General features: G+C 30.5%; 1 protein-coding gene and 1 long non-coding RNA gene across 2 annotated transcripts; both read left to right on the top strand.

Moving 5' to 3' along the window:
* The first annotated feature begins 1,898 nt into the window (after positions 1 to 1,898).
* LOC102668786 (uncharacterized) lies at positions 1,899 to 3,756 on the top strand. The gene is made up of 4 exons (XM_006592022.4): positions 1,899 to 2,559; positions 2,751 to 2,888; positions 3,017 to 3,158; positions 3,604 to 3,756. The coding sequence occupies exons 1-4, from the start codon at positions 1,931 to 1,933 to the stop codon at positions 3,754 to 3,756; spliced, it is 1,062 nt and encodes a 353-aa protein (XP_006592085.1). The 5' UTR covers positions 1,899 to 1,930.
* A 2,569-nt stretch (positions 3,757 to 6,325) lies between these two features.
* On the top strand, positions 6,326 to 7,723 carry LOC121173185 (uncharacterized). Its single transcript, XR_005887561.1, has 2 exons — positions 6,326 to 7,261; positions 7,345 to 7,723. It is a non-coding gene; the product is annotated as an uncharacterized lncRNA (long non-coding RNA).
* Positions 7,724 to 12,528: the final 4,805 nt, after the last annotated feature.

The raw sequence follows: 12,528 nt of genomic DNA, 5'->3' as shown, positions 1-12,528 counted from the left end.
ATCATAATAAAATAAAATAAATAAAAAATAAGACTGTCAAGTAAAAATAAATTTGATATTCTTTCTGTTTTTTTTAAAATTACATTGAAAATTGAAATATATATATATATATATATATATAAGATTGTAATATGAATTTAGAAAATATATTTTAAATTTCAAAATAATATATTTTGGTGGTATAAGATTAAAAGAGTAGTTTATTTTATTTTAAATTGTAACTTCATTAATACTATTAAAACACAATGTTTTGAAGCTTATGGACTAAAAATAAAAATAAAACCTAAGGCTAATTTGTTGTAGTTAGATTTATAATATTTGCTAAACAATTTTAATTAGGATCGATAATTATTACTGCGATGTTAGAATTCAGTGTATTTACTCAACAACGACAAAAATTCAAGGTATTTAAAAAAGAAAGACATATTCAGTTTGATACAGTATATCAAAAGTTTGAAGTTAAAATCAAATTATAATTATAATTACAATTAATTATTCATTTTTAAAAAAATAAAATTATAAAAAAATTAAAACTAAAACACTCGCATTGAACAATATATGACTTTACATTGAAACAATATGTGACTTTACATTGAAGGATTATGTTTTTGTTAAGGTGATGTGGTGACTCACTTGGGATAGAACCTATACGATTGACTTTCTAGATAGAAGTTGGACTGAATGATATATGGTTAATTTTCTATCTACCAATTGAAATGACTTATTTTATCTTATAAAATAACTGACTTTAGAAAGAGCTCCAATTCATATTATTAATTTAAGCCTTTACTCTTAAATAAGGACATTTATATAAGGTTTTTTTTTCATTTTTTTTTACAAAAGATAATGATTTTTTTCATGCTTATTAAGTCTGGCAAATTTTTAATTTTTATTTATAATTAATAATTATTTTATTTCCAAAATTATTATTTGCATTAATAAAATAAATTTCTCTACAGTCTTATACAACCAAACTATATTATTTTGAAATTTGAATTATATTTACCAAATTCAAATACCATATCGTATATATTTCAATCTTCAATGTGATTTAGAAAAAAAATAAGAAGAAGATTAGAATAAAAACAGAAAGAATATAGAAAAAATATTTTAGTGGATAGTCTTATTTTTTTTATTAATTATAAAAAATTAATTGATTATATGTAAGAATGATGTGTTAGATTTGTGTCTTAAAAGAAATATTTTTAAATTTAGTTAATATAATTAACATAATAATATAATAAGTTTAAATATTTTTTTAATATTTTATATTTTGATTCTTTGTATTATATCTCATTTTTATTTGAGAATATTTGTATCATTTTTATAAATATATTTTTTTCTTCTTTGTTACTTTCTTTCTAATTAAATAAGAGAAAAAAATATATTTATCTTGCTTTCTTCCTAAATAACTAAAAAGCTATCTTATTTTTTTTCTTGTATTTTTTTCTTTTTATCAACTAAACATAGTGTTATAGTATTTAAAAGAAAATTTGATATTTTAACAATAACATAATTACTAATTAACTAATAGCCACAAAAACATAATTAATTAGTATAAAGAGTTAAAATATAGGAAGTGCTGAACTCCGAAGTAGGAATTAGCACCACAATATAAAAAGAGGGACACTAATGTGATTGTAATGGTGTGTTTGTGGTGGGAGGAAAAAATGAATACTAAACAAAAAATTTATATTTTTTTAGTTCATATTTTTTATATTCTATTTTAATTAAAAAAAATCTTTTATTTTTATTCGTAAGTGCAAATCATTCGTTCAACAGTCATTTAGCTACTATTTTCTGTCTAATCAGAGAAGCCATTTATATAATCATCAATCTTTATTATTTCTGCTGCTGCATTTCCCTTCTCTGGTTAACAAGAACAAGAAAAACACTTCTTCTGATTTCTATTCCTTCTTCTTCTCCAACCATGGTTTCTCTATTAAATCCAGAAGCACCGGAATATCTACCAAGCCACAACCACAAGCTTCAGCAACAGCAACAACAACTGCAACCCCTTGCTTGTCCCACTTCCTTATTTCCTCATCACGGCCACTTCTCAGTGTTCTCTTTATTTCCCTCACGACATCCTAACCCTTTCTTTTATTATCCCACTTTAACACTTCCACCACCACCTTCCATTCCATTAGCGCTAGAAGCTCATCAACAAACTCGTTTTCATAACATAAAAAATGATTCTGATTCTAACCCCGTTGAAGCACATGCAGTGCACCAGAAGAAGGATCAAGTGGTACTAGCCGAACCCAAAACTGGTGGTGGTTCGATAGGACTTGTAAAGAAGCAAGCTTTGAATGCTTACATTAATGGCCGCCGTTCTGCTGAGAGTTGGAGACAGAAGAGTTACCCGCCGAGAAAGAAGGTGGAAGAAAATGGTCAACGCAAAAATGTTGACTTTTTGAGGAACCGAAAGGTTTTTAGGCAACCAGATGATGAACAACCCTTCAGGGGTTTTCCCAAGAGGAATCGTTTTAATCTCTCGTTGCCAGTTAGGGATGGCGAAACCACTGTAATGATCAGAAATATTCCCAGCAAATACACGTATGTTTTCTGTCAATACCCTCTTCGTATTCCCAGTTTCTCATTCAATGAACCTTTTGTTTATGGGAAACCGTGTAATCATTCATTAAAACTTGTGATTGCTTGAAATTTTTTTGATTCTTGCGCTTAGTTTTTTTTTTTTTTTTATTTTGAAAAAGGAAATTTTGTTTGTTTCATTTTCTTTTGCGCAGCCGAGAATTGCTGGTGGATTTTCTAGAAGATCATTGTCTGAAGGTGAATCGTGGAGATAAAGAAGCAGCTTTCAAGGGGAAAGACGAAGAACCCATTGGTTTAGCTTTTGATTTCGTTTATTTGCCCATTGATTTCAAGTACGCTTCGTATTCCTTTTGTTTAGCTAGCCTTTCTCTCTCTCTCTCTCTCTCTCTCTCTCTCTCTCTCTTTTTCTTGTGTATGTGTGTGGAAACTGCTGATTGATGATTATTTTCATACTTTGCAGAACTAGGATGAACAAGGGTTACGCTTTTGTGAACTTCACTCAGCCCCAGGCAGCTCGGAAGTTTCTTAAGACAGCCTCCAATTTGAAATGGGAGTTGTTCCAGTCTAACAAGATACGTGATGTGGTTTCTGCACGTTTGCAAGTATGGTCACATAGACAATGATTTGACTCAATCATCATTGTTTCTATTAAACCATTATTTCATGTTATTGTTAGGTTAAATTGTTATATTTTTTCCTACACCTGATTATGACATTGCTTTTTTGTTGCAAAAAAACCCTTACATTTTCGAAGAAAAATCATGAATTAATTGCGGAGTTAGAGTATCTTTTACGTAAAGACCTAAATAACAAATTTCATTTTAAACGAAAATGAGTGTCAAGTTAATTTAACACAATGATACTTCTTATAATGGACGGGACTGTTCAAAAGAAAAATGATTTCAAGTACAAGGACTAAATTTATAATCAGTTAGTGTTATTGTTGCTTTGTTAATTAATTTCGGCTTTGATTAGGATTTCTTATATTATACTAGTTGTCTCTGTTAACCGAAATATAAAGAGCTAAATTATTGCGTGATAATATAGGGGAAGGAACAATTGGAGGAACACTTCGCAACTATGAACTTTCCATATGAGTCCGAGGACGTTCTGCCGGTGTCCTTTAGCCCACCTTGTGATGGTGTAAACAAGGGAGAGCAAAGGACTATAGGGAATCTTACGAAGCGTCATCATGTTTGAAAATGCAAGCTTCAAGAGGGTGTTTGACGACAAAGCTTGATGTTGGTTTCGTTTCCTTGTTGTTTTTGTTACCATCTTTTATTTCTGTTTAGCCATTTAGGTCTTCTGTTAATGGTAGTAGTATTTTGGTAGTACCATGTAATTTGATTTCTGTTGTGTGATTTGGAAGAGTTTCCACGAATGGGTTGGGTGGAGCCTGGCCACTTGATCTAATGACCTAGGTTATGTGGTGGGGTCCACCCTTCCTTTTGGGGAAGAAAGAATGAAGATGGTTTCAGTTCAGTGAGTCTAGAATACATATTACTCTGTTGGTGAATTCTGATTCGTATGTGTTGTATGCACAGGCTTGTAGCCTTGTACCAATTAATGCTTAACTTGTTTTTTAACTTTTAAGCTCAGGGAATATATATTTAATGTGTCATGTCGTTTTTTATTTCCATTTCTAGTTATGTCGCTGTTTGTCGCTGCGAAAGTTCAAATTACTTAACATCAGTTTGTGTTACTTATCTATCTGGCATCATCGTTTGATTTTAGTCAGCGCCTGGAGTTGTGGTATATACCCTATACTATACTAAGTCAAAGGCTCACCGTTGTCTGGGGCCACAGCTGCTAATTTAATACTACTGCATCCCTTTTAAAATTGTGCTTGTTGAGTCCAAAGATTTTTTTTCCCATTTGAAGTATTCACAATTAATGTTGAGTCAAAGGGGTGTTTTGCTCTTTGGAAGCTGGTACTAAAATGGTGCAAAATTCACAGGATTCAACTCCTGAAACATGGCCGTTTGAAAAGTTGTGTTTGTTTGTCCTCAACTCTTGGACCTAGAAGAAAAGGACCCTTCACCAGTTCATGTTTTTATGTGAATTTCTCTATCTCTCTCTCTCCCTCGTTGTATGCTTATTGTGGCCTTCGAATTACTAGTGGACGCAACTGTCTAGTTACTAAAGAATTGGTAGTGGCATGAGAATACTTGGGGTACTATTTTCAACGCTAACAACACGACAACCTTGTAAATTGCAGAATGTAAAGCTCATTTTCATTAACACTCAATATAAGTCCTAAAAAATGACTTTATGGTACTAGACCACAATCGAAAAAGAGAAATACCCAAGTAAAGCTTGTGCCATTTTATTTACGTTAGTGACCCAAAAAACTGTTTGGGTTGAGAAATGGGTTGGCCAGAAATCCATTGCGGTTGTAAACATTTTTTTAATAGTTTAATTATTTATTTTTATTTAAATCTTAATTAGAATAATTTGTATTTAGATAATGTTCCAATAATACATTCGAGCAACACCTTCCCAATTTGTGTTTTTTTAAAACTTCATGCGAAATCTTTTTTTCTTGTTAAACAATAAAATTGTTCATTGCTAGAATTATTGTTTGAAACCAGGCCAAGTGATAAAAGTTGTATCATTTTATTCATCAACATGAAGAGAATTATTGTTTGTACAAAACCGCTCGTTTTCATAAATAAAAGAATCCACAATCTGATCAATGTGAAGAATTGTTGTTTGTACAGAAACCCTCGTATTGGTAAGTAAAAGAATGCAAAAAAAAAAAAGATCGTTGAGAAATTGTTTTAAGGGCAAATAGTGTTTTGTTTTTAAGTTTTTGGTCCCAATAAAATCTCATGTATAATAAAAAAAACTGCAAAAATGAATTGTAAATACCTTCAAAGTTATATTTCATCCCAATTTAACAATTGAATTTTTTTAATAGAAAAAGGAAAAAATATAATTATTATTCATCAGGATAATTTTTAAAAAAATATAAACTGAAAAATAAAATAAAATAATTAAAAATAAACCTGTTGATAAATCAGTTTTAGAAAAACTGATTACTTAAGAATTTTGAAAAAAAAAAATACAAAATCGGCCTGTGGCCAATCAATTTCTCAACCCAAACAGTATTTTGGTTTACCAACGTAAATAAAATGGCACAAGATTCACTTGGGTATATTTTTTCCGTTTTTGTTCTACTGCCGTAAAAAAGTCCCTAAAAAATTTATACTTTTCAGATTACTTATCCTGTTTTTCTACTGTCTGAACTCTGATTCCAGGCCGTAGGCGCGGTCAGATCGGGGTGGCTGAGTGACGTAAAAATAAAATATATTTAGAATAAAGAAACACAAGTAAATTTGGTTTTTTTTTTTTCATGTTTTAATTTCACTAATTTACCCACATTACTTAACTCATTGAGATCGTAAATACCAGCAATCGAAACCTGCTATTACTTTATCGATATCAGAAATACGAATAATACCATCGACTACTTGAGATACGGTATCTGCATTTATAATTTATATCTTATACTGTTTTAAATGAAATTTTTATTTTTTAAAATTATAATTAGTGACGGATTGGTGATATTACACACACATTAATATACTGCAGACTGCACTACACATTTAATGTAAGATTGATTTTGATACATATTTTAATTATGTTGATTCATTGAAGGGTTTTAATGTCTTACTGCCTTGATATCTTTTTTCCAAATCCACTCTATGTTTTGTCCTAAGCAAAAGACACGATTCATCCCAACTGAAATGGCGGCAATAGCAGCAGCAGCATCTTCTCATCTAATGTTTGTTCTTCGTTCACAACCATTATCTTCTTCTTTCATTTCTTTTCTCAAACCTCTTCTTCTTTCTATCCCCCAACGCTGTTTCTACGCCCCTTCGACATATCCATGTTCCACCGCTTCGAAAACCTGTCTTCGCTACTTCCTCTTGCGGTTTCTCAAGATGGCGAAGAAACAGAGATTGCGGATGATGAATTGGAAACTCAAAGAAGTGATTTTGAAAACCTGTCTTCGCTACTTTCATTTTAATTGGTTTACTGTTTCTCAATGTAGCTTTCTTGTGTTAAACATGTGTAACTGCCATTTTACATGCTTTTATGTTGTGATTTGGGACTGTTGGACTTTTGGACCAGTTGATCGCAGTAGTAGTTGTGTTGTTCTTGCTTGTATGTTAGTATTGCTGATTAATGATTATACCTTTGTAATTTTGCAGTGCTTTCCTTTAGGCTGTGCTTGGCTGATTTTCACAAACTTCAGTGTTGTACTTAAAGTTGGTTGAAGTATCTAGTGGCTGGAGGGTTTTTAATCTTAACTAGTTACTAAATGAGGTTGTTGTAGCTACAGAGTGATTTTTTGAGCCCACATAATATGCCAGTCTACTATTGTGTATCTTGTGTTTCCTCTTCTGCTTTGTAACTTGTTGTAAAATGCAGAAGTGTGAAGTTTTTCAAAATCTTGGATCCTAACTTGCAACCTGGATGGTGTTTACAGATTAAAATACGTAGGAGCTGTCCAGGTGAGTTAGATGATGTGGTGAAGCAGTTGGAAGCAGCAACTGGTTCAGTGGCTGTTGGTCAGATTGGTCGAACTCTCATTATATACAGGCCCAGTCTCTCCAAAATGAAAGCAGAAGAAAAGAAGAAACAAAATCGTAACCTTATTCTTAAAAAACAAGTAAAGCCAAGACTGGTAAACAAGAAGGTAACAGTTGTTGTGCCTTTATGTTGTGCATAAACTGTTGTGTTTTGTTGCCACATTTCCCTTATGCTCTTGTGAAACTGCAGGGTAAGGAACAAGTACCCAAATTATCTTGGCCCGGTTCATCATGGAAAGGAAGAAAAAAAAAAGTAGGTCATAAAACACATTCTGATTATGTCGACCTTTGTCCGGGTGCTTGGCCTGAACAAGCTTGATTTTGCATGCATAAATACCAAAGGTCATGGTAATGGATATTTTATTGGCAGACGAAAATTCAGTTAAAGCTCGCTCATTTTGGATCAAAGAACGCTCACATACGATGATAGAATGAGCTTGTGACCACAGCTGGAGCACATAACAATGAATTGAGTTTGGCTAGAATTGTTTAAAGACCAAATCAGTAGATTCTATTGGGGTGAACATATTGTATTTGCAATTATTACTTGATATGAAATCTTATCGAAATATTGTATTGGTAAAAAGTTACAAAAACTTGATAAATAAACTACATTCCCTTCCAAGAATAATCTTTTGTTGGAAACAGACTACTACACACGCTCTCCCTCTGGTACAAAGAGACATCTACAATTCTTGATTGGCATGCAGCAATTATTGTAATTGCATTATTGTTCAGTATACAAGCATTCTGAACAATATTAAAATATACGAGAAAGATTGAGGCAGCAACTTGCTTGCGGTGCATTTACAATGCAAATGCAATGTAATCTGTGTTATAAGTAAAAATGATTTTATAATGCTAATTTGCGCAACAAACAGCATTCTTCTATTCTTCTAACGCCTCATGAACTATAAAATATAAAACCAAGGTCACAACACAAACTAGGCAGTCCTTGGAAGAAAGAAGGCGCCGGAGGGCAATTGAAAACCGAGCCTAACAACCATCAAAGAAATAAGAATCAGAATACTTCAAGAACTAATACTTCAACTCATTACAAGCTCTAGATCTTATTCTTACCCATTGAAATAATGCAAGGGAAAACCAGCAGCCTAGCAAACCTAATCTACTACTCAAAGCCTGGGCATCACAAAAAATAGGGTGTTTCTGGCCAATATTGGTCAAGCAATATAACTATGTACGCCAGGAGTTCAAGGAAAAGTCGTTACCCATAATACTAATGTACCCACACAAAAGCATCCACTCATTGATAAACTTATAAATCTCAGATCCCGTCCAGCATGCAAGAGTAAAGATACATGGATTATTTGGAACAACTTAAAGGAGTTTAGGCCATATCTTATTTGGCTTATTTTAATAAGCTTCTTAGTAAAGTTTATTATAACAAGTTCTTTTTAGTTTGTTCCTATATATTTTAGTCAAATTTATGACATAAGTTATTATATTACTGAACTTATAGAATACACACTTCACTAAGTTGTTTAACCCTAATACACCGGAAGTCCTTAAACATCTTTGAAGAGTATTTACGTGAAAGAAAAAAAAATAGTAGTTTTATGTGCTAACTTTCCCATTTATATAGAAGATGAAATGAACATACCAGCAATGTTCCCTCGAGGCTGTGAGTAGGGGGTGTTACAGCCAGCGCTATTAAGTATGGAATCTGCACCTTATGCATATGCATGGTTACAAATACAGTACTTAACAATTATCTATTGTCTAAATTTTAAAATACTATAATTCAAAGTAATCGCTACATTTCCATTTGTTTTCCTTGTTGCGTATCAGGTGGTCCAACAAGTTCAATCAGGAACTGGTTCAGTACACCCTCTTCAACCGATTATTTGAAAACCAGTCAAGAATCAAGTGAACTGGCCTGTTTAGTTCTTGACTGATTGAGCTTGCAAAAAAAAATGTAAAACTTCCAACCCTAGGATTCAAACTTGATACCTCCAGTTTCATCATGCTGCTGGTCACTAAGTGTGTCGCCGTGTGCTCCGCCTACGCCATCCTCGACCCCACCATCTACGTCCTCGGCGGCTGCATCAACGACGTCCCCTCCCCTCTCCCTCCTCCCTCGACGTCTAGCTCCTGGATTACCGCTTCCACCGCTGGCTCCCTGGCCCCACCATTCGCGTCGCCCGCAAGTTCGCCGCCGCCGGTGTCCTCCACCACAAGATCTACGTTTCCAATGGCTGCGCCGCCGACACCTGGTCCCGCTCCGCCAATTGGGTGGAGGTCCTGCACCCCACTGCGGGACAGTGAGAGAGGGTGGCGAGTCCGACGGAAGTCCGGGAGAAGTGGATGCACGCCAGCGTAGTTGTCGGGGACCAGGTTTACGCGATGGAGGGGATTTTGTACTGCCACGACTATTTGGGGAAGATCAAAGGATCTGTGTGCTGCCACTTGATCTTTGGTGGCATTTCCTGCTCCGATGCTTGTATGTGAAATTGTGAATAATCAAGTGATGTGTTTGTGGAATGAAAGTCTGTGTACAAACCCCATGTTCGTGCAATTATCTCCACTTCGATTTGGTCGGTTGTTTGATAATCGTATGCAATTATGCATAGTGCATAGACATGAAGATGAATGTTGTTGGGTTTTTTCAATAATGCTAATAAATTATTTTTACAATGAAATAAAGACACTGATAATTTTTAGTCGTGTTTGTATTGAATCAATTCTTTTAAAATTTAAATATTAACAAAGACTAATATTTTAAATAAAAATTAAAAAAATCAAAGTAATATTGTGAAAGATGAAACAATTCCTTTTCTTTTTAATACTAGTACTTGTATTTTATTACATTTTTAACGAGCTGTGAGTTTCTGATTGAAGATTTTCATAAGTTTTGTTTGTTGATGGTGTAGAGTTTGGAATTGATTTTTATTCATAATTAAAATAATTTTAACTAATTTTTGTGTTACATAAAAAAATATATACAGAAATTTTATATTAAAATTAATTCTAATTAAAATCAATTTTATTTAGATTAAATTTTGTTGACTTCATCCAAACACACATTTGGATTCTCTCCCATCCTTATAACAATCTATTGATCTTTCATAACAAAAAAATATTTATCAAATATATAAATATTTTATTTATACTCTAGTTTTAATAATCATTGGATTTAAATCTAATAGTTATTTTCACATAATACATCTTTAGGAAGAAATAAGCAATTTTAAATGTTATTAAGTCCAAATTATTTCAAAATCGATTCAAATGATGAAAGTTTGTGAGAATAATTTTAAATCCTACCAAAAAATCAAAAATTCTAAATATCATGATTAATAAGATCCAACGACTAAGTGGGCGTTTAATTTACCATCTAAAGATCTCCAAACAAATGGTTGTTAAATAAAAGTTATAAATTTCTATTTTTCACAAAATTTGTATAAAAATATATGCTCATTCAATCTATGGTTAACCCAAACACATGCTAAGATCACTCCTAAACAGCATGCTTGCAGTACAAGTTCACAAAAGGGTTTTTAAATACATATTCTCTCTCCTGCTATTTGGATTATGATCATGTTGTCCTAAATTTCACATTTTTATCACTTCTGAGTTCATTTTCTTTCTTATCTTCCTCTTTTTCTTGGATCAGGACCTCATTTATGTCATTCATATTCTTGTCACATTAACTCGTGTGACAACAAAAATTAATTGTTAATTAAATATTTTTAAAGATATTTTTAATATATTTTTATTATAAAAAATAACTCATATTTAGCACTCATCAGATCTTTCGAATATTTTAATTTTTTTTCATATCTCATAAATAATAAAAATATCAAATTCTTATCACTTAGGCAAAACATAATTGCTAAATAAATATTTTTAAAAATATTTTCAATATAACAGTTACTATTCTTTAAAATTTTATGTATATTGTATAAGTTAGATATATCATTTATTTTTTACTGTATTTTTTAGTCTATTTTAATACTACTAATTAATTTTCTTATTTTTTAATAATAAATATAACAAAAAAAATATCAACATCATATAAATTTAACTATAAAAGTACATACAAAATAACTAAAATATTATATTATAATTTTATCCATTTTTTATTTTTCTTTATCTGTATATTTTTTCTTTTAAAAAATAAAATAAAAATATAAAATTTAATTTAATAAATGAGTAATTTTAAAATCAATTAAAAAAATTATATAATATAATATTTATATGTTAAATTAAGAAAAAATAAAAAGGAGAGAGAAAGTTCTAAATAATATATATTAAAAATTAAATTGTAAAATAATATAGATTGAAAAAAAGTTGAAAAGGAAGTGTATTTACAAGAAAAAAAAAAACTTCACGAAAGTCTTTCTCTAATAATTATATTTTAGAGTTACGCACGCTGGTAGCGTGCCTCTCGCGTCTCGCGTGGCCTGTAAAATAGCAACGTTGATTATATTGCGTGTGTTCGATAACAAAATACTGGTGTCGGCCATGCAATATTGCCGTTGAATTTACAAAGGGACAAACTTTTTTTATATAAAAAAAATTCTATAGTCAAATTATGCTTCTAAATTAAAATTATTTTTAATTGCCAAGGATTGAAGATGATACTACAATTTTTATAGCACTCACCTACACTGTTCAACTAAATGGACTATATCTCTTTGGTAATTTTTTTTAATATATTGTTCATGTATATCAAATTTATTGTAGTATATAATTTTCAAATATAAGAAGATAGATATAAAAAAATAAATATAAGAAAAATAAAATTATTTAATATCTTTTTATTTTATTTTATTTTATTTAGTTATTAAAATATTGAGTCTTGTTAATCAGTACACTTGAGACATTGATTAAGAAACTATAAAAAAGTATTTATTATGAAAATTGTAGGAGAGCATAAAAAAATCAAAGATATTACAATTTTATTTTTAATTTCCTAACCAATGTAGTAAGAACACTAGTTAGCATTTACTTAAAATATTTAACACATATAATTGTAAAATATAAGTATAATTCAATAGTTAAATTATTAAATAATTTAATAAAAAAATATGTATCTTAAACTTGACCCAATCTTGTCTTAAATAATAATTAAATTATAATAACTTTTAAATTATAAAAAAGCATATATATTTATATTATAAATATAATAAGTTCTTAAAATATTTATATTATAATAATCATTAATGTTTTTTGAGAGAAAAAAATTATGTATTAATAATATAAAATAATTTTATATTTTTATTTAGTTATAAATTATTATATATAATGAGTTTGTCAAATTTGATAATAATTATCTTAAAAATAAAATTAACAATAATTTATAATTAAATAATGATATAAAATTAAGTATATCATCATTAAATTCTTATTT

This window comes from Glycine max, chromosome 12 (genome assembly GCF_000004515.6).
Source record: "Glycine max cultivar Williams 82 chromosome 12, Glycine_max_v4.0, whole genome shotgun sequence".
NCBI lineage: Eukaryota > Viridiplantae > Streptophyta > Magnoliopsida > Fabales > Fabaceae > Glycine > Glycine max.
This window is presented reverse-complemented; position numbering and strand designations above follow the sequence as displayed.

Excerpts from the sequence above, each read along its gene's own strand:
- LOC102668786 (XM_006592022.4), top strand. The coding sequence starts at position 1,931 with ATGGTTTCTCTATTAAATCCAGAAGCACCGGAATATCTACCAAGCCAC. Across the intron at positions 2,560-2,750 it reads AATATTCCCAGCAAATACAC|CCGAGAATTGCTGGTGGATT; the intron begins GTATGTTTTCTG and ends TCTTTTGCGCAG. Across the intron at positions 3,159-3,603 it reads TGGTTTCTGCACGTTTGCAA|GGGAAGGAACAATTGGAGGA; the intron begins GTATGGTCACAT and ends GTGATAATATAG.